Consider the following 23,308-nt stretch of genomic DNA (forward strand, 5'->3'; position numbering starts at 1 on the left):
CCAGCAACAGTGTCAGGGACTCAAGCACCTTACTTGGTAAATGCATGATGGGACACGAAATGGGTATAAGACGCCTGTGAAGGTGCCTGGAGCCACTCGAGTCAATACTGTAGAAATTCATGCCAACGTGATCCCAACCGAGTCAAGTATAAATGGCATCATTTATATCTGCAAGTTCCCTTTAAACCTAATATTCTGTGTGCATTGTGTGTAAATCTGCAAACCACGAGTATCATCCCCCATATTTCCTATTATTTTTCCAAGGTTTATTTAACCTCGCTTTTTATGCTTCGAATAAATTAAATGGCATTTCCGCTTACTTTGTCCGGCGGCAAAGAAAGCGGAAATTCGAAGTGGTCTTTAGATAGAATCTTGAAAATACAGTTCAAGAACAGCTTAAGTTTGCATTCGCGAAATAAAATGTGACTACCGCTTGGCTTTTATAAAAAGCGTTAAGCTAAAAGTGTTTAATTTTTTTCAGCCCGAGTTTAACTTGGCGGGACATTCAGCATCTGACCGTGTTGACTTCAAAGAGGAACTCGCTTTACGATGCAAAGGTTTGACCTTTTTTTTAGATTACAGAGTTTTTCTTTGAGACTGTATAATTACATCGTGGTACGAGTAGAACAGTCACACCATCCTTTAACTTTTTTCTTTTAAATAGGGTTATCAACACATATAGGGTTAATAGGGATATTATCACACCGTAGACCTAAGCTTCAGTCAATTAGCGGCAGTTTCCTGAGTTTGATAAATAACAACTGACAAAATGATAGACAAACTATTACGGCGTCCCTTAATCAAATTGAGAAAGGTGTAAACCATCTCTTAATCTTGGAATGTCAGGAAAAGTATAATAAACTTTATCGTGTTTGAGTTGCTAAATTAAGTCAATTTTATTTTTATGTTCCTATGTGGTGTAGGCGCGTTGTAAGTGTAATTCGACTTTTTATGAAGATTGGCACGTTTTACGACCGCTTCCCAGACAAATAAGGAGCTGACTGGTCTACGGAATTTGCAGTAGATTAGGTATATGATACTTTAGTTTATTGTAAATATTACTTAAGGTCAGTGTGGGGAAGACCGTCTACCCAGAAAGACCGTCTATTGAATATAACTTTGTATTTATATATCTATCACTTCTTACACCTTCGCATGTATACCAGTTTTTCATCCTTAATCCATTGGTCTTCAATAGATATATCCCTAGGACGAACACTAGTTAACAAAAAACTTGATTAGTGTTTCGAACTCGACCATCGAGTTCAACAAGGTTGAACTCGATGGTCGAGTTCAACACTAATCAAGTCGAAAGAATCTTTGGTCGCAAATATACCAACAGTCCTATCTTCACTTCACTACGAAATCTTTGCTTCAGTGGGTATTCTACTTCGGAAGTTTATGACTCTGTTTGATGAACTAAACCAAGTTAATAATAGCTTGAGAAACCCTTCTCGTTGACTGTAACTAATGATCTCTGAGATAGTTAATTATGTTTCGGTTACTTAGTAATTTAATTTAACTAGTTTCTTGAGCGATGTAATAACGTAGTAAACCCGTAGGTATTTTAAGTAAGTAAAGTTATAAACATACATTCGTATTTAGTATCCTTACTTCCATAAATAGGATATATATTTTTGTATTCAATAGGTATTAATTTTCTTATCTACAGCTATGTCATCTGAAACGTACATAAATTATCGTACATATCAGTATGTAAGCAAAACAATTCTATGGCTTTGATTTCAGGGGCGTTTTCACTGGACGATGAACGGCGTCGGGCTGGAGTTCAACCATCTGTTCGGTTTCGGCGTTTTAGACGCCGGCGCCATGACGGCGTTGGCTGCAAACTGGCGTTCCGTACCACCGCGGTACCACTGCGAGGCTGGCTCTGTCAATACACATACGTAAGTTTACTTTTTTTCACCTGTTTTGCCACTATCTTTGGTTTGGTTTCCAATATTTCAGGGTCTTGGCTGTGAATTTCTTTAGCACTCGTAACTTTCGGACAAATAGCTAACCTAAATCATCTTCTGTGTTGAAACAGTTAAAACATTATAACGGTCACATGTTGTCTGCTTTCTCTCCACGATCGTCTTTCCAAAACGCATAAACTCCTTGATACATAAAATCTGCGTTGTTGCTGCCTCTTGCGAATCCTGCTATCATAAATGTACCTACAACACCTATAAAATAAATTGTTACTACAAAATCTGTTAATTTATGTCCTTTGGTTTCAGTAAAATCCTATCAGAGGGCAGCATCTTCCTTCGCATCGAGACGACGGCGTGCGGTGGTTCTCCAAGCGAGGTCCGCTACCTGGAGCACGTGCAGGCCGTGGTCAGTGCCAACGCCACGCGCCGCGGGGACTTGGAGCTGTTCCTGACCAGTCCCATGGGCACGAAGTGAGTTCCTTTCAAGTTTCCTTCAGTGAGCATTTTTCTCGTGGTGACAGCATTATCTGGGGCACGTGCAGGCCGTGGTCAGCGCCAACGCTACGCGCCGCGGGGACTTGGAGCTTTTCCTCACCAGCCCCATGGGCACGAGGTGAGTTCTCGTAAGAATCTTGACACATGGCAGCATCTTTCTTCGTATCGATATCCCAGGCCCTGAGAAGCTCCGTTCTTCACCAACTCATTGGGCACAAGCACTTTACAAAATACATCCGCAGCGCAGGCTTCGTCAAAGTCTGTTATATTATAATATAATTTATGTCAAAAAGGTAATTAATACAAATCAAGTAGATCATAGATTCAGTCTAACTAGTTTGTGTTATTTATTAGTTCGTCCCAAACCATATGGCGCAGTCGGTAGGATATGAAGATAGGAATAAGATTTCAACTCGAAAGTTTCAAGTCTATTCTTTGATTTAATGCAACCAACAACCACAGACCGAAGAGTAGCAGTTCTGCCAAATGCTAACATTTTTTTTTATTTTCCAGGTCAATGATCCTGAGTAGGCGAGGCCACGACGATGACAGCCGGGACGGCTTCGCCAAGTGGCCGTTCATGACCACGCACACCTGGGGCGAGTACCCACAGGGCACGTGGACTTTAGAGGTACGTTCCGAACCTATAATATCTCTTTCGTAGCTATCTATCTCTATCGCTCTTGCGTATTGGCACGACAGAGCTAGACTGCATTTCTGTCGGCGTCTGGCGTCGCGGAAATGCCATTCGACTAGCAGCCCTGAAGAAGATGGGAAAGTTTACTAGAATGAATAGTAGCCAAGCATCCTGACAACTGGAGGAATTATTTTATTTAATTATTTAATCAATTACGTAGCTGTTTGTTCTGAGCTCAAGTGCCTAAGTAAAATCTATGGTCTATTTTACCAAAAACGACTATATTTTGCACTCTAATTCATTCCAAACATTTGTAAAGAAATAATACTACTAAAATGGTCAGTTTGTTCTGTAAAAAAATCATATGTACCTACTAAAATTGTTTACAGGCCCGCTTCAACGGCGGCTCAACCCCGTCGCAAGCGTCCGGCTGGCTTCGCGGCTGGTCACTGGTTCTGCACGGCACCCGCGCGCCGCCGTACGCGCAGCTGCAGCCGCAGGACCCGCACTCCAAGCTCGCCGTCGTCAAGAAGGCGCATGAGGATGCTCAGCATTAGACACATCAACACCGCCGTAGCCAAAGAGACGCAGCTTCAAAGAGTAAAGCCTCCGCCACACATGAAGCGTTTTGATAGCGAAGCGTTAGCGGAGCGCAATGATAGCGGTGCGCCAAACGAACGCTGGCGTTCCGCTCGCAATCCGCGCTCGTTAGTTCCCGCCGGCGTTCGTCCGGCACACCGCTATCATTGCGCTCCGCTAACGCTCCGCCTACGCTCTCAAAACGCGCATGTGTAGCCGAGCTTTAAGGCTAGGAACAAATTATGGACGCGCGTCCACAGCCGCGATCTAGATAATGAATATACACTGAATTGTGCAAACTATCGGAGGCAAGACCCTGGACGAGGCCTTGAGCGCACGGACGTCTGGACGTCATCTGGCGCGCTGAATGTTTTAAGACTGTGCACATTTTTATCAGTCGAGGTCATCAGCCGCGTCCGTGTAACGCGTCCCATAATTTGTTCCTAGCTTAATTCCAGAACAGTTTGTACATTTGGATCACGTCTCCGATTTTGATAGACCTTCCTGTTTTGTTACTAGATTTCTATATATTTTCGGTAACAAACTACCTGGAACATTTTGGGAAACCTCAGTCATCGGTCTTGCATCATGTACTCTATCAGCCTACTAACTTTTATCAAAATCGGAGACGTGATCCAAATGTACAAACTTTTCGGGAATCACTGCAAAACAGCTTCTCCGTCTGCTTCGTCTAAATCTACCAGATTTAGACGAAGCCTATTTTAATGCACCTGAACTACACCGCCTGAAACTCATCGCATAAACACTTTCCGTGACTTTTTTTGCTAGAATGCCGCAAAAAGGCACGGAAAGTGTTTATGTTTATACCATGCCTTTTTCAGGCGGTGTAGTTTAGGCGTCACAAAATAGGTTTGGCCTATATAAACCACGCTACGGGCTACTTAGTCGCTGCAAATTTTTTGTGTCTCCCACCATTAGACTATGGGCCAGTATGAAACTGCGCCCACGTAGCGACGCAACTTTTCATAGAAACACCCAAGAGACGAAAAAGTTGTGGTGACAATGTCGCCCGTGGGCGCATACCCTTAGGGCCAGTTGCATCACACATCAACGTCACGCAGCAGAAGTCTATGGAAATTCCAATATAAAAAAATTCAAACGCTAAATTCTGTGACTGACGGTTTGGTGCAACCGACCCGTAGTCGCCGAATCTTTCGTCAGAATTAAGAGTAATCTTCTCAACGTCAAGGTCACCTCAATACACATTTTTGATACGCCACAGATGAAGAATTAACTTCACAGTTACCTTTTCCTGATGGCATAATCGCTACCTAACTATAGTTTCTGGTATACCTATCAGAATTGACTTATCCGGGTTTGAAGTAACGCGGCTCATTTGTTCGTTGTTTCATTTATGAAATGTTCATTTGACCGAACATGACATTTTCCTTTAATTTTTAAACGGTTACCAATCCAGCCTAACGGATTCTACATTTTTTTTTTTTAGTTTAGGAAGTTACGCGTTCGGCCAAATTAAAATATGATAAATGGAACATCGGAAAAACATTTTGAAGTGATATGATACGTGAAGGGAAAATCATCATCTGGCCAAATGAAAGGGAAGATCGGGACAGTTTAGACTTCAGTGTTCTAAATTAAAGGTATCAATTGTAATTCACTTTCTCTAAAATAACAAAGTACCTAGTCATTCATTTTCAACTCACAAGGTACGGCGGTGGGTTGGCTACGGCGGAAAAGGACTATATTTTGTGTAAAAGTAAAGGTTGAAAAATAACAGGCGCAACAAAATAACATCTTAATGTAACGCGATATCCCAGGCTATGTAACAGGTTTTTGGAAAAGTTTAAAAAAGTAACTTGATAATGCAGTCCATTTTGGAGAACCTTTAATATTGGTAAAGTTGAGAGAGCTATTATGGCGAAAGGTGCAGACCAAGTCATGGGTGATCTTAAGGAAGTCTGGCGAACGAGTTTATAAACAGAATGTATTGCTTCTGAATAGTGAAAATGTGTGTTTCTGGAGTTATTACCTTTTTGATGAGGACCTGTGTTTTTAAATGGAAAATTAGATTTCTTATCTGAACTTATATGTGAAATTTGTAACGAAGACAATTTGAAAACAGATTAGTATACGACCATTGAATCGATAATTTAATCACCAATCAAATGTTTGTATTTAATCTAATGAATGCTAAAGGTAACACTGTTGATAATGTGGAACAAAGTTTTCCATCCTTTTTGAGATTAAGAAAATTAGTACGATAGTAAATAAAAAAGTAAAGCATGTACTTTCTGTATTCGAGCCACGGTTGATTTTCCACAAATGATATGATCTCCATACATCTATGGAATTCTACATGGCATGGAGTGTGTCGGCCACAATTTTCAACATTTCTACACTACATCTGTATTTTCAAAGGTTTTGTATTTATTTATAAAAAAGAAACTACATAGGTACATAATAAAAACAAATGTGAAAGTTGTGGCCTTTATTTTGAAATTCAGGTCAGGAGGCGAATTATTGTTGGTTGGAATAATTCTTACTCATATTAAGTTACAAGCATATACCAGTTTTTTGTCGTACTTAAAAATAATCAAATCTTGTAGGTGTGAGTTTTTTTAATTTAACGGCGAACTTATTTTCTATTATTATAAACTTGTATTATTTAATCAATTTTAAAATTATTTTTTGTATTATTTTATTTATGTAATTCCTTCAAATCAAATTCTCCCTTATTTTGAAGGGAAGTGGGAGAAGTTCACTTATTATTATTTGGTTTTGATTTGTGGATGATACGACATATCAGAATTCGGGTTCATAATCGATCAAAATATATTTTGTGTAAGTACCATATTTTCTCAAATATAAAATAATTCATGATAATTCAGATCCAATATTTCTACAGTTACTCGAAATAGACGATGATACGTTTTCCGAAACGTTTTCTCTCAACGTTTTTAAGTTTTTAGAGTTTATTTTTGATTGTTTGGTTTAATATCAAATGGACGGCATTTGTCCCAGCCAAATGACGTCCATTTGACAACATCCGATTTTCGTGACGCATCCTCATGTCACCCAGCGTGCGTCAGGAAGACGAAGGATTCATAGCATAGACGTTATTGTTACTGACATAAGGTATATAATAAAGATATTTATAAACATAGAGGTAACGCGATCAGAGAACTTCCTTACGGGCCCAGTGAACACGATTATTTACGATTACCTCTGGCTCCTTATATATTTTCTTAACATAATATTTTTATTATTAAATACAATAAATAAAAACAATTTAACGTGTTTTTCAATTCTTATAACCAATTGAAAATGGAACTGTGTACGCTCCGGCGTGATCTCGCACGGTTCATTGCTGGTTAGGTAGTCGTTAGAACATAAAATTATATAAAGAAATCTATTATGTACCTACTAAGAAAATATATAGAAAATATAATGTGATTTGGTGTTGTATATGAATTAAATGATGTTTTTGTAATTGCTACTCCTTTCCCTTTCTTACTGTTCATGCAAGTATCCCGAGGTAGTAAAATCTCTAAATAAAGATATATTTGAAAGTTTTCTTCGGTCGTTTAGTTTGATAAAGGATTATCTCCAAGTGACCCACCAATTATTCGTCGGTATTGAATCTTCTAGGTATGCAAAATTTAAGAGATATGTCTAATCTATTTGGAACCTTTGGAACTTGTATAGGGCAAGAGAACGATAAGAAATTAATATCAGCCGTGCATTTGACATGAAGTTAACGCGTTTGCAATATAACTTAATATTTCTTCAGTTTAGGTGCCTCATTTGGTAAGATCATGGTAGGTGCACTAGATGCAAATAAAACAAGAGATAACCTGTAAAGCTATATTACAATAAGTTTAACGATTGCGGCAGTAGGTATTTCATTATAAACCTTCATTAGTTTAGACTATACAAACACATAATATCGGTACCACAGCGTACGTTACACTTAATACTTAACTTATCAACACTATATACAAATTACAGTTTCTCAAAATGTTGGTCGATTGAAAGGCACTTTCGTAATTCATCAATTTTAAAAAAATCGTTGTCCAAATTATGATTACATTTAATAAATACACTAAGTTAACTACGAGAACATGGCAACATTATGTACATTTTTAATCTCAAAACATGTTTAGGTTTTTTATAAATTCAAGACATATGGATTACTTAATCAAAGAAATTTCATTAATTTATATCAACCGGATCAAGGAAATTTAATTATTTTTAGTTCAATCATTTTCGATTTTTTTTAAGAGGGGCATAGGTCAGATAGGTACTTATTATTTAAATATGTTACATTCACTAGAAGTAATAATGATTATAAGAGTTAAAAATATGTTTTGGTTCTATTTCTCATTAAACAACATTTGCTTTATAATAGTCTTTTAAAATTAAACAATAAATACTTCAAGCGATTTAGTCAAAGGGAGTACGTAATGATAAGCTTCAACGCACGTTGTAAAATAACTTTGCGAGGGTGTTTAGACATAACAAACTAAAATTACAAAAACAATAAAGAGCAAACACCCTGTTATTGACTGCATGAGTGCTTTATGACCTATAGATGATTTTAGGGCCTCCACAAAATATTTATTTGGAAAATAATAAATGTCTTGTCACTTCTGCGTCTGCCGAACTGTGCTAAGTGCGTTTTCATATTATCGCTTCCGATATCGGATATATGAAAATCTGTATAAGCAGATTCAAAAGATGGCGCCTTTAATATGTAGGATATCGATTCTATAACTATATCCGATATCGGATCCGAGAATGTGAAAACGGTTTAAGCTTTGTTCGCTCTTATTTGTGTAGATATAGTGATATGCAGTTTTGGTGGATATCTAATAACGCTCTATATCCATCACTGCAAATCACTTATTGGTACAATTTTAAATAAAAAAAAAAATCTTTAGTGAATTACTAGATTACTTTGTAACGTATGAATCTAGTAGGTACTTATTGAAAATACTTTTACCATTTCCAAAAAAAAATACGAAAATAATCAAAAGAATCTTTTTTCTTATATATCAACAACATAGATCAGAAATGATAATGAGTTACAATTCATTTGTTCAATACAAAACGTCTAGTGTCAGTGCAAATACATAAGTTATATGACTGCTACCAAAGTACAGTTACCTACAAGTAAACAATATTTATCTTACACTATAACACTATAAGTTTTGGCTAACACTTTGCACTTGATAATTGTCACTTTCACTTGCTGCTATAATTTAGCATTTATTACCTGCGGAGTCCAATACTTCTCTAATTAGAACCTTCAAAATATTTGTGAAGTCCATACTTCTCTAATTGTCCATTAGCTTCCGTCTTTTAGAGTGTATCACACATGATATAATTCGGTGTTCCTAGTCTTGCTTACTTCACAAATGAGATATACCTATTCATCTCTTGTATTTCAAGTCATAATAAAGAAATGGCGCGCCAATCATCATTAAATACAGCAGCCTTGAAATTGGTAATCAGTCCATCCATTGAGTAGGCTTGACGGCTTTTTACGCTTACGATGAAGACATTGTGTAAAAAAATCCAAAGAATAGAATGTTTAATGGTCGCTGTTTCCGCTTGATAATTTCAACAACATAGGTCATTTTATACTACCTAGTTTGGATCTTAAAATACGTGACAAAACTGTCACAATCAGAGTGAAACCATATTACTCCGCCCTGTCATGGAATCAAAAACGACTGGCCAACTTTGGAATCTGATTTTCATAGAAAACATCTAACAGGTTTTATGTATAGCCAAATGCACAAACGCTCACGATAATACCTGTTTCGTAGCTATTCTATCTCTCTTGCATATTGGCGCGACAAGGCTAGACTGCATTTCTGTCGGCTACGCCGGCTGGTATGTATTGTTCTGTTTCATAGCGTTGTATTTCTTCCTACAATGTCTTGATCTTGTGGCAGGCCCTTTACACGCCCATTTCGTTGTAGTGCCGGCCGTTCGGCACGTCCACTCCACGCTCTGATGTCCCGTTGCGGCCATTAGTGTGCCCACGGGAGCTTAATTGTCAGAGATCTGGAAAATACAACATTAGTTAGAGAAGTTTTTGACCCCGTAATGTTTATTAAAGTTGACAAGCCGCTAATAATCGTTTGTCCCTTTCCATAATACCGATACCTACCTTTGTCGGAAAGGAACAAATGCGTGTTATCGGCACTTTAGTGAATATTAATGGATAAGGGTGTAAGTATTCGCTATGAAAAGTAGTACAAGCTCAGAGTAGGACAGAAGGCAATAGAACAAGTTTTTGAACGCTTTCCCTTCTTGTGTCAAAAATGGTATAGACGCTATAATATTGATTGGTAAAGAGCAAATTTAATATACCTAAAACTTAAATGACAGATAGACAGGAGGAGATTCACATTTAGTGGTCATTGCCGTCGTAGGAACGACGACCATTTTAGTGGTTCTTGGCGTGTAAAGGATTAAAGCCCCATTTAGATGGTACGAGTTTCTCGCCTCGAACGTACGATTATCGAAGTACGAGAAAAAATATCGTATCATGTAAACTATGAGTACGATATCGCACGAGAGAGGGCGATAATCGCCTCGCCTTTGATATTTGTATGTCTCCGTGTAAACAAAACACATATGCGAGAATCGTATACGAGTTTATGCGCTACTCAGTCGAAATTAATTCAGTAGAAATCATGTAAAACATGGTGTTTTTATATTTGTAGCTGCATCTCAGTAACTAATGTTTACCTACTGACATTTTACCCCATATATCTATGGGGCAAAATGCCTACTATAATTAAAAAAAAATGTTATTCATATTCTATGTTTAATAATATCCTTAAACCTAATCGCAAGTATCGCAACCAAGATTTTATTAGCTATACGCTACGGTCGAAATCATTATTTTCCCTATTGTATATTATTGAGACCTTCATAAATCATTTATAGTGTTTTAATAATATTGGGTACTATTCATCTTAAATTCAAATAAATCCAAGGTAAATTATACCCAATATTATAAAAAAGCATATAATATATGTGTTTATAATTAATTAATTAGCAACTAGGCACGCAAGTTGACAGGCAAAACTCGTATGAAAATCGGTTCGCTCCGATTCGTGCGATAATCGCACGTTCGAGAAAAGATGTCATACGAGAACCGGTTTAGACGAGTCGAGAAATGTTATGGAAATATCTCCCGAAAATTCTACTCTCCGTCTAAACTATTTCGCCTGGCGATAATCGCCTGGCGAGTCTCGCATACGATACTCGTATGCGAGTTTTTATTTCTCGCACTAATGTAAACGTTTTCGTACGATATTCGCCAGGCGATTATCGCATACGATAATGTCATACGAGTTTCTCGACCAAGACGGGCCATCGTCCACCAGACGACCCAGACGGGACTCGTACCATCTAAATGGGGCTTAAGCCCCATTTAGATGGTACGAGTTTCTCGCCCGTCTTGGTCGAGAAACTCGCCCAAACTATTTCGCCTGGCGATAATCGCCTGGCGAGTCTCGCATACGATACTCGTATGCGAGTTTTTATTTCTCGCACTAATGTAAACGTTTTCGTACGATATTCGCCAGGCGATTATCGCATACGATAATGTCATACGAGTTTCTCGACCAAGACGGGCCATCGTCCACCAGACGACCCAGACGGGACTCGTACCATCTAAATGGGGCTTAAGCCCCATTTAGATGGTACGAGTTTCTCGCCCGTCTTGGTCGAGAAACTCGTATGACATTATCGTATGCGATAATCGCCTGGCGAATATCGTACGAAAACGTTTACATTAGTGCGAGAAATAAAAACTCGCATACGAGTATCGTATGCGAGACTCGCCAGGCGATTATCGCCAGGCGAAATAGTTTAGACGGAGAGTAGAATTTTCGGGAGATATTTCCATAACATTTCTCGACTCGTCTAAACCGGTTCTCGTATGACATCTTTTCTCGAACGTGCGATTATCGCACGAATCGGAGCGAACCGATTTTCATACGAGTTTTGCCTGTCAACTTGCGTGCCTAGTTGCTAATTAATTAATTATAAACACATATATTATATGCTTTTTTATAATATTGGGTATAATTTACCTTGGATTTATTTGAATTTAAGATGAATAGTACCCAATATTATTAAAACACTATAAATGATTTATGAAGGTCTCAATAATATACAATAGGGAAAATAATGATTTCGACCGTAGCGTATAGCTAATAAAATCTTGGTTGCGATACTTGCGATTAGGTTTAGGATATTATTAAACATAGAATATGAATAAAATTTTTTTTTAATTATAGTAAATGGGGCTAAAGTTTAGTAAGTATATATGGGCATATTCGCGAAAAAAGATTCAAAAACTTTTTTTTCTAAAATAGGTAAATTTAATGTTTTTCCTACTCAGAATCACGAGCCTTTCGATCCTACTAGGTAAAAAAAGCGTCCCAAATTATTTTTCCACTTCGTTACCATTTTTCAAACACTTTGTAGGTAGGTACAGAAGTTACAAAATGGAAAGTATGCAAATAATAGAACATTTTGGGAAAATTTTTTTGTCTGTTGTTTTTTGCCCTAGATCAAAACGTCTCGTGATTTTGAGTAGAAAAACAAAAAACTACCTACCTTAGAAAAAAAATTTGGTGATTGTTCTCGCGAAAAGTGGTAGGTAGTAGTGTAATTTACAATAAATAGTTTAAGAGCCAGTTGCATCAACCACATTTGACAGACACATCATCGTCACGCAGCAGACTTCTAACTTCCCATCATCCTCCTTGCGTTATCCCGGCATTTGCCACGGCCCATGAGACTTCTAACTTCCCATACAATAAAATTTTACGAACGCTTTAACGGTGACAGAGGGTTTGATCCAACCGGCTCCATATGTCGTTATTTACCCATAGTTTCTTGTTGTAACTCTAGTTTGTACGCAGGGTTGTCATACGGCGGAAGTGATGACTCCCTTGGAGCGGTAGGTACAGCTGAAAGCAGATAAAACTTCGTTAGTTTTCATCATTTAATGTCGTCTTGCATCCTCAACACATCCAACTCGCAATCAAATAGCAAATTACAACTTTATGCCGCCTAAATATTATGCACAAATATTATCTGCAAATGCAAATATTATCTTCTAGTTGAACAATAGTTCAACTAGAAGACTATTATGCTCACCAACATTATGACAACAGACGATTCGCTATTACAAAATTCTGCGAAATGATTTGTGCCAAAGCATATTCTGCATAAGGTGTTTCTGCCAAACTTGACTTCTGCCAAGAACTATTAATACGAATCAAATATATGCGTAAAAAGTTTCTGCCAGATAATAGTGAACCCAGCGCTCCTAATGCTGCCACCACAACTACAACTAGCGCCCCGTAGTAATCTCCTCGCGTGGTCCTCAATAAGTGCGTTTTCACATTATCCGATCCGATATCGGATGTCGGACCGATATCCCATACATTACAGGCGCCATCTTGAATTTTTTCCATTGAAATCCTTCCGACATCCGATATCGGATCGGATAATGTGAAAACGGCCTAAGTCTGATGACGCTTCAATGGTAGGAATCTGTACTCACGAGTGATAGGCACGGAGCGCGGGCGGTGTCTACGGACGACCACTAGAAGAAGCAACAGTGACGTCAGCGCTCCTAAAGCCGCCACCACACCGACTACAACTAGCGCCCCATAGTAATCTCCTCGCGGCGCCATGGCCCCACCTACTGATGAGGCTTCAATGGCGTCTGAAAAGGAGAACATGTATGTCAATACCAGTTTGACCACCCCGCCACGTCAGAAAGGTATTAGCGTGCCACCATCGCCATGCGACAAATTGCACGTAAACAACAACTCAACTCAACTTTGTCTAGTCAACTGTGTGTTTTACTTTGAATTCTCCGACTTGATATCATCGACTTGAATTCTCCGACTTTAAGGGCCATTTTTTTCAAAGTTCACCCCACTTTTTCTTGGATTTGGAAATTTTTATGTGGTTTCCACTCAGAATCCTGAGCTCTTTCAACTCTAATAGGAGAAAAAAAGTGTCCCAAGGTTTTTTTCCCATTCTAGAATGGAAGGTTCAAAAAAATGTATGGAAATCTTGGGACATTTTTTTTCTCCTATCAGGATCGAAAGAGCTCGCGATTCTGAGTACCTATTAATCGCGTAAAAAATACCCATGTTACAAAAAAAGTGGGGTGGACAACTTTGAAAAAAAAAAGGTCCTTATAAGTTCCTATATGCGACGACAAGGTTAAGGGAAACACATTGTAAACAAACATTAGAAACAATATAAATCGTCTTCAATAGAAATTGTGAACAATGTAAACAAACCATTCTATGAAATATTCATATTGTAGCACTTTTTTATTGTTTTAATGGTTGATGATCAATTGATCATAATGTGATATGAATTGATTAAATAACACATTCAGGCAGTATTTGACAAGTTAGAATGGAAATTAAAGGCATGTTGAACACAAGGCTTGTTTACTTTCTTTGCAAATTCTATTGACGGCACAATGTCTACACTAAATAAAACAGATATCAGTCACTTTATGGTCACTAAAACACCCTTACAATTTTGGCAATATGAACTTAAAAAATCGTTATCAGGGTCATTTTTCAAACGATGCATTAAAAACGAGTAACTGTGTAAGTATCGCATTTAGTCAAATTGTTAGCAGATGAATTAATGAAGTGATAAAAAAATATTCAATATGTGCGACTCCATTAGTGTCTCGTCAAGGGCCCATTTAGACGGTACGAGAACTCTCATATGAGTTTTATTACATTGCGGTATTTGATGGCTGTGCAAAATTGTACCTATATAACCCGCAATGTACCTAAAATCGCATGCGAGTTCGCACACCGTCTAAATCAGGCCTAAAGGACGGTTAACATCAGACAGAAGTGTTTGTGGCAAAAACGAGTGGTTGACAAAATTAAACATCGCAAGCTATCGATAACTCATCTTCATCATTTAATGATTAATATAATAATATAAGGATTTAACTTCTAGTTTTCTAGTTAAGACAGTGATAACAGGCTTGTCGATATTTTATTTTGTCAGCCAAAGCATTTTGCCATCAAAACTTTTGTCTGAATGCATTGCTAGTTGCACTTCTCAAGGATCTCACGGCAATTTGGGTATTCACTCTTTAAAAAGGGACAATTCCGCTTCTTTTTGCTTCGCGTCTTCGTAAAGGTCTTCGCTGGACCTTTAATACTTTGGCCTACGTATAATATTCTCTTGGTCCCTTGTATTTTATTTCTCTTTGTCCCTTGTATTTTATTTCTCTTGGTCTCTTGTATTTTATTTCTCTTGGGCTCTTGTATTTTATTTCTCTTGGTCTCTTGTATTTTATTTGTCTTCGCCCCCGGTTTCCCTGTATTCAAAATGTTTTATTACCTTGGACACAATACAGTAAAATAAATGTGTGACAAAGTATTCGATTCGATAAAACTTTTAAAATAACATCCATAGGTTGCATAAAGGGGCATTCTTCAGAATTAATTTGTTGTGTTAATATTTGTTTCTTCGTATTGAATAAAATGTTGTTCTCAATTCTAACAGGTATCGAATGCGGTCCGTTAATAATTACATGAATGTGAATTAAAAAACGTCGAGAATAATCATAAAAACGATATCGCACAGACATTTACGAGGGAATAATAAAAACTGGCAAAGGAATAAGAAAGACTCTTTGATTTTCGTAGCGATTATTGTCAAAAGATTGAAACAAGAACGTTCTTAGCAACCTTAATGTTATTTCTAAAGACGTATGGAATAGGCTAGTTTCCTACTAGTCAAATCAGCTTCTTTTTATGAACTGTCAAAACAATTTGCTAATATAGAATTACTATGAAATACTGAGGAGTGACGTCACGGTCAATTCATTTATTTTATATGTTTTTCTTTGACTTATTAAATATAAATTATGTTTAAATATAACTACTATCCATATTTTTCTTCTAATTATGTGGTGCTTTATTTCGTGCACTGCATAAAATATTTTATTTTAAATATAGGAAACTAGCCTATTATTTAAGATACAGTAATTTTACTTGACACTCCTGAACGACCACCAAGGGAATGCGAGCACCAGAGGCATTAATGTTTGTCATATGACTAGTTACTGTATTGTGACCAAGACAGATAAAACATTTTGTAGTAATGTACAGAGGTTACAGAGAGACGGAAACAGAGCCAAGATAATGTAATACTTACGCCAAAATCTCTAGGAATCAGCGTCTAGAAGAAACCTCCCTCGCTGAAAGAAGGTCTATTGACGATTTATAGACAGCGAGGACCCTTGAGGCCTATATTACGAAGTTACAAGTTACAAATTGTAATTTGTCGCTTGTAGCTTTGTGAAATGGGCTACTGGTCGTCGCGAGACCATTGACTAACTAAATGATTACAAAAGTGCATGGCGAATTAATCAATGAATTCATTCATAATTTCTCCATGCAATTTTGCAGCTCACTGTACGTGGTTTTCAAAGATACACTGTATAATAGCGAAACTTTCGATGTACTTAAATATATTTGACTGTTTTAACTATAAAACTCCCGTGAGACTCATTTGCGGGTTACTCACGCTGCGATTTGTTTCGGTTCAATTTCGAGAACCTTTTCAAGAGTAGCGACACCCCGCCTTTACATGTCGAGAGCGCGACGCATACTGTTGAACCGAAACATGTCGAATATCGACTTTCGATGTACTTAAATATATTTGACTGTATTTTGAAACAAATACCTAAAAAACCTTCCATGGTTTTATCAATGTTTTAATGAAATAATCTTTTAGTAATTCGACTAAATACGATACTGGTTGTTGATACGCTATTTACTTGTTTATTTTTCAGCGTGGTTCAAAACATGTGAAATGGACACAATGGGTCTGAAGGTCAAAAGTTTCGGCCTTTTGTGAATTTTTAAACTAACTGTTAATAACATTAGACAAAAAAAGACACGTATCCCAGTTAGAATACAACATGAAAATGCGGTCAGATTTAATACCTTGGGTTCTATTAGCATCTTTTATCGATTGAATAACGACCCCAAAGAACCTTTGAACGAATTGTACAAATTTGGAAACCGCTCGGTAAACCATAGAGCCTTTCATATTTTTGCCGTGCCGTTTCTTCCTTTCCTGTTCATTTATGTCATTCCTTTCTGATGTGTTTATTCTCTTGGTCGATTTTATCACTCCCCTGTCAGCTAAAATTGTAATGATTTACATTTTATTTCATCTCAAATATTTCAAATTAGTTTAATGACACCCTTTCTGTTGGACCCTGCCACGTCCAAAGGTCCCAATCGCAGTATGACTAAGGAGACCTAATTTTAATATTATTATTTATAGGTACAAGGTACAATGTATTTAAAATGAATAAAAATGTTATTCATAGAACTCCACATAGATTTTAACCATTTTGCCTCTATTTGAAAGCAGGTAATTTCATTGTTATTTTGTTAAAAAATACAGGTACAATAAACACCCGCAAGGGTGTTGAAATTGAAAATGTAAATCTGAAAGGTTTTTTATAAATAAATAAAAAAGTTTTCAAGATACGTGTACGATTTTATTTTTCCTGTAATATTCATTATAATACCCATGTTTGGTGAAAATTTCATACATTTATGTTGGTAAACTTCGGAGATAAGGGGGGGGAACGGTATTTTTTTTTACATTTTCCTTCAAAAAACATTTTTTTTCCACAACCAAAAAATTATAAAAAATAGTAATATTTAGTAAGTAATAATTTGATATGTACAATTTGAGCTCTTTCTAACGATACCCCACTTGACCTAGTTACTTGAAATTTTCAGTTTGCCCCCCTTTCATTTTGGCCATTTTCTATCATTTATATTAATTAATTAAAAAAAAAATACTTTCAACTTGTAGAGGTTCACAATATTTATAACTATTCTAAATTTCATATCGATAGCATAAGTAGTTCTCGAGATATTTAACAATGTGAAAAAGCATGCCTATTCGATTGAATTGCTTAATTTTTTAATTATATTTTATTAATTGGTATATTTAATCACAATCGCCAAGGGAATGAATATTAATAATATCATGAATAATCTGATTTAATTATTTTATTTTTACATTTGGCGTAAGGGACAAAACTCTCGTTGTCTTAAGATGCTTCGATCAGGCACTGGTCCCACTAAAAACGACTAAGCGATGAGGCGATAGAAAAGAACAAAAGATAGTCGCTCCCGTGTAAATAAAAGAGAGAGCGAGCGATTTATAGTTCGGCGACGAACTATACTCATAAACGGAGTACTGATGGGGCTGCCCAGATTCTGCAGTGCATCGGGGAAGCGAGCGACATCGCTTGTGCGAAGAGTCATGGCTACCTCCAACAGTATTCTGAATATGTTAGCGAATAGATTTGACTGCCTACATCTGAATGCCTGCTGCTTGTTGCACGCACGCAGGAATAGATAACCTAGCTATTAAGTTTCTGTATAAACTAACACTAGACTAAGATTATTTATGTTACTAACACTATGATATGATTCACGTTGGTCTTAAATAAATGATTTATTATTATCTTATACTTTTAAACGAGCAATTCTTGTATATTTATTTATTTATTTATATATACCGATGATCTCGGAAACCGCTCTAACGATTTCGCTGAAATTTGTTATGTGGGGGTTTCGGGGTGAAAAATCGATCTAGCGTAGCCTTAGATCCCGGAAAACGCGAATTTTCGAGTTTTCATGGGTTTTTCTTTCGCGTTAGAACACATAAAATATGGTCGTTAATTTCGCCGCGCGCGTTTCGACTCCGCTTAGCTCAGTCATACGAGGTCGGTCTAATGTTCGCAGATAGATCGCAGGTGTCAGGGTTTCGAATCCCGGCTACAAATTAAGTTTTTGTTTTTTGTTTTTTTATTTATAAGAGTTTTTTTTTATCTAAAGACGTGATATAATAAAATATTCGCCCAGATATTTTATTATTATAACTCGCTCGTGCTATCATCGCGTCTCTCTTATTTATCGCGTGTCTCTTTTATTTACACGGGAGGGGTTCGTTTCCATCGACGATACCTCATCGCTCAGTCGTTTTTGGTGGGACCAGCAATGCCTTAAGGTGTACATCTCTTGGATTGTGTGTCTAATGTCCCAAGAAATATAATTTTTAGTATTGTTTTATACTCACTGTCGATCGGCTCTGGAGAGTCTGGCGACTTTGTTTTGATTTCTAACACGTTACTGGTCTTCACTTTTCCGTTTGTTAGGAACAGCTCAAGCCAAATACGACATCTGAAAATAAAATATTTTTTATTTAATTCTTACGCATGTTGGTTCCTTAGATGTTCCATAAAATTCAACAAAAATACAACAACAGACCTCCCAATACTGTGACTAACAATGACGATATACAGATGTAGTGAGAAAGGTCTTCCTTCGTATTGTTACGGAAACGTACGAACATGTCATGCTATTTCAGTCAGTGTCAGTACAAGATGTACCGACATTGACTGAACTAGCATGACAAATACGAACGTTTCCGAAAGAAACCCTTTTCGCACTAAATCTGTTGTACCACACCTCGGACACTGGCGATCAAATATTTGAAAGAGGCGCGTTCCTAGCACACATTCTAAGCTCGTGTACGTGAACGCGTACCATGCTTGTATGAGTGAAATATGACAGATTGACTGTTCGCATTTTTGACAGGCGGTAACTGTGAGGTAACCGAGAGGGGGTGGGCAGCGCTTTTAGAGGGGAGCGGGAGTGGCCATACTGTACGATAGTACTCTTTATTATACTGTGTCTGTACTTACATAATTATTTCAACTATAGGCAGGCGGTGACTCGCCAACTCACTATATGGGTCCCCGAAAACGGCCGCTCGCACGGTGCGACAAGGGGACAACATAGCGTGAGCGGCTCAGGGTGTGGAGAGGTGTGCGCCGCTTTCTACCCAGTCTGTACGAAACAGCCACTGTGCCAACTCGCGTCTTATGCATATTTCACTTCCACCCTGCGAGCATATAGCTCTGGCACCCCACTCTGGACGGCCGGTTAAGGCAAGCCAGAGGTGAGAGTCCTGCGGCCCCTGCTCAGTGTTCACTCCGGCCGGCCAGTGAAGGCAAGCCGGAGGGAGGGGCCTGACCGACTCTCGGGGGCATGGGACCCAAGGGACGCCACTTCCCATTCAGCTTGCCACAAGCTGCCCTGGGGGCTGTTATTATTATTATTATTATTATTTATTTTTTAAATTGGTTTTGCAAGAACCCCTCTGCAGGTAAAGGCCTCCTCCAAAGTTAGCCAGTCTTCCCTTATTTGGGCTGTTTGTATATCTGTTTTATTTCAACTATATAAGTTATTTAATGTCGGATTGAAACATCGAGGAGGCAAAACCGGACAACGAATCCCGAGAATCGAAGTAGCCAATATAACAATCGTTTGGGTTACGACAACGAGAGAGAGGCTACCTGCTTATGACTCAACTGTGTATGTCTGACTCAAAAAATAGCGTTTCGTTTCTCTACGAACGATTATCATTTTGGTTACGGGCCCGAATAAAGAGTAACCAGGTTAACACGTTCGCTGCGGCACAAATCCTAACGAAGCTTTAACTAGTGCGGTTGAGGTCGAATCAGACCAAACCTAAGCTCTATTCTAGTTCGGGTGAGGCCTTATCGACCTCAAATTTCAGTAGTTACTTAAATCGTCCATAGCTTTGGCTAGACTAAGATTAGGTGTTGTTTTTAAGGTGGTATGCATTCTTTAGTAAATTTATAAAATACACTTTGCTTCGCCCTTGGTTCAGGTTTTTGGTTAAAGAAAAAATACCTAAAGAAAATTTGAGGTCATTTAAGCCTCAAAACGCACTTATGTTTATCTAAAGCTAGTGAAGGGAATGGCGGTTATCAATAAATTATCGATGATCTCTTCGACTATCTTCGATAAAATATTTTAGGCGTTATTTTAAGTTAATGCTGGTGGTGTTTTTGACGCATTTCGTATTAGGCTTTTTTAACACACACAGATCGTTTAACATTAGTCGATTCTTCGTTTTTATTTTCATGCTCAGGCACCGCTGAGTAGCGAAAATCTGTAGGTAAATATCTTACTAGTGCTAGGACTCACATATGTGTCGTCTTGTTTTCTAGTTTTTACAATTTCCTGCGTTTTGGATTAGGAAATATATCAAACTCAGAATCACTGTCGCTATAGTCTGCTGGGTTGGCACGTTCGATGCTATACGATGTTGGATGGACTTGCACGTTCACGTTAATATGGATTCGAACTGAGTTAAAAATGATTAGTGAGAAGTAGTGAATTTACTTATTCAATTTTTCGCACAACACTCACTTACTTAGATTCAAATTACTAGAAAACCCTCTAATGTCCATCATCAACCTTTTCCTACAATGTTTTTTTTGCACAATTTAATTAACTCTTGGAAATTATTACTAAAACACAATCGTCACGATAGTTTTATTTTGAACGTATTATTAGCGCGAAACATGTGTGGATCTCTATCGACAACTATCGCCGCACTAACGTGAACCGATCGGCTCCCGCGCTGCCCGCGTGAAATGTATACTTGACTCACACGCCTTGTAATTAAACGACGGCAGCTCCCGCACGAGAGAGATAACACGAACTTTTAGCTCCGCACCAGTGTAAAGTCGGGATTGAGGCCGATTTGTCTCAATCCGCAGTGAACGTGTTAAATGAACCAGACCTAGTGTCGGGCACGAGGCCAGTGAGCGCAATGGCGGGCGCCTGAATAAAGAGCGCAGAACATTTAGAATATGCCAATATCACTGCAATTGTTTGCGCGAAGTGCATGCCGCAATAAGAGCGCGGGGCATTGTTGAATTCACCTTTTATACCTGTATGCGCGAAGCGTATAGGTATGTCACAAAGAACGAAACATTCTTTCATCCTTGTCACTTTAACTGTGCGACAATATCTGGTTCGGCTCACTCCAAAAGCGTCTAAAGAATGCCAGAGAGCACTAGTTTAATCGTCCCCGCAGTAGTTACCCAGCGCTCGGCCGCGCTGGTGCTTAGTTACAACTGCCAATTGCTGGCGGATAGAGGCGACTGCAGCCATCTTAGTGTAACTATGCGAGAGCAGGGAGCAATTTTAAATTACACCTTTCAATGAAGCAAAGAGTATATACAGAGTGGGGCCTATAACAAAGGCGAAAAATTGAACTCTAGGCTATTCTCCTTATACTGATCAAAATTTGTTCGGCGACTTTTAAAAATAACTTGTATTTTGATTTTTATCACCCTTGAAAGTTTTTTCTAAGAGGTAATGTATTGCGAATTCTGTTAAGTCTGAGGTGTGACAGACAACGTCAATGACAACAATAATGGCGTACATTGAAGCTAATATTTATTTTGTATGAAAAATAAAAAATTTAAAGACTTCATAATTTTTAAAAGTCACTGAACAAATGTTGATCAGTATAAGGAGAATAGCCTACATTTCAATTCTTCGCCTTTGTTACAGGCCCCACTCTGTATAACTAAGAGCGCGGTGTGTTGTTGATATATTTGTGTCAATGTTAATAACTGTGTAACAATTTCATTAGTCGTTAACTCGTTCGGTATACAGCAAACGGGGAGTCGCCGCAGGCGAGATATATACTCTCCCGGCCGATTTCGATCACGGCGACTGTTTCAATCTCCATTTCGTTGGTGCGCTCGCATGTGACTCGCAAGTTATTATTACTAATTTCCCGAATGCGGTCCCTGTGGCATGCGTTCTAGAAATCTCTTGCACCCCGAATGCGAACCCTATCGACTAATGAAAACGTTTCCCGAATGCGAGCCCTGTGGCACGCGTTCCAGAAATCTCTCGTAGGTGGTTCTCCTTGTTTTGGCATAATCTTAATATCAATAATTCTTTTTGGCATAATCTATATTGGCATAATTCACCTTTCGCATAATCTGTTATGGCATAGTATAAGTTATGCATAATTTGTCTAAGGTAACGGACCCAATCATGGACAGTTTAAGAAAAATTTTCGCCTGTTTTTGATATTTCACTCATAAATGTAAAAATTCTACCGCTAAGCGTGTTAAATCTTGAATGTCCTATAGTTCTTTTACATTTCAAGCGTATTGCAGAATGGATACTCCTATTGGTTTCTTCATAGTTAACAAATTAAAACATAGGTGTTTTTGTCTCCAATTATGGACGGTGTTCTCCAGTAATGGATCCCCCATTATGGACAGTGAAATTAAGTTTAAAATTTTACTTTTTAAAGCCAAATGATACTCAATGAGTCAATATTATATACCATAAATACAATTATTTGAGTTATTTTAACATAGGATTGTTTCATGTAAATTTTGGTTTTGTAAATTGTTCCTTGTCCATCATAGGTTTAGGTTTAGGCAGTTTTTAACATAGGTTCCAGTAATGTTGACACTCGCAAAATAACGCCATTTCTTTATATCTTTGGACAAAAACTAGTATTTTTTGTTGATACCTTATCTCATGCCTAATGCAGTAAGTAAAACGCATTCAACCAACGCATTATTCTGATTTTAAGAAATATGCCAAATACAATTATGCGATATAATTTTATTCATAAAAACAATCGGCTTAAACAGAATTATGCGAACTTATTTTCGGACAAAGTAATATTCGTATTA

At 37.7% G+C, this 23,308-nt stretch overlaps 1 protein-coding gene across 1 annotated transcript in view; it reads left to right on the forward strand.

Moving 5' to 3' along the window:
- Nucleotides 1-6,920, forward strand: part of LOC125232347 (neuroendocrine convertase 2) — a 177,082-nt gene extending 170,162 nt beyond the window's left edge. The window contains exons 10-15 of the mRNA XM_048137975.1: nucleotides 482-557; nucleotides 1,750-1,907; nucleotides 2,241-2,405; nucleotides 2,943-3,060; nucleotides 3,456-3,995; nucleotides 4,048-6,920. Coding sequence (XP_047993932.1) covers nucleotides 482-557; nucleotides 1,750-1,907; nucleotides 2,241-2,405; nucleotides 2,943-3,060; nucleotides 3,456-3,623 — 685 coding nt within the window. The 3' untranslated portion in view covers nucleotides 3,624-3,995; nucleotides 4,048-6,920. The remainder of the gene's footprint in view (nucleotides 1-481; nucleotides 558-1,749; nucleotides 1,908-2,240; nucleotides 2,406-2,942; nucleotides 3,061-3,455; nucleotides 3,996-4,047) is intronic.
- Nucleotides 6,921-23,308: the final 16,388 nt, after the last annotated feature.

The sequence above is a fragment of the Leguminivora glycinivorella genome, chromosome 13, assembly GCF_023078275.1.
Source record: "Leguminivora glycinivorella isolate SPB_JAAS2020 chromosome 13, LegGlyc_1.1, whole genome shotgun sequence".
Lineage (NCBI taxonomy): Eukaryota > Metazoa > Arthropoda > Insecta > Lepidoptera > Tortricidae > Leguminivora > Leguminivora glycinivorella.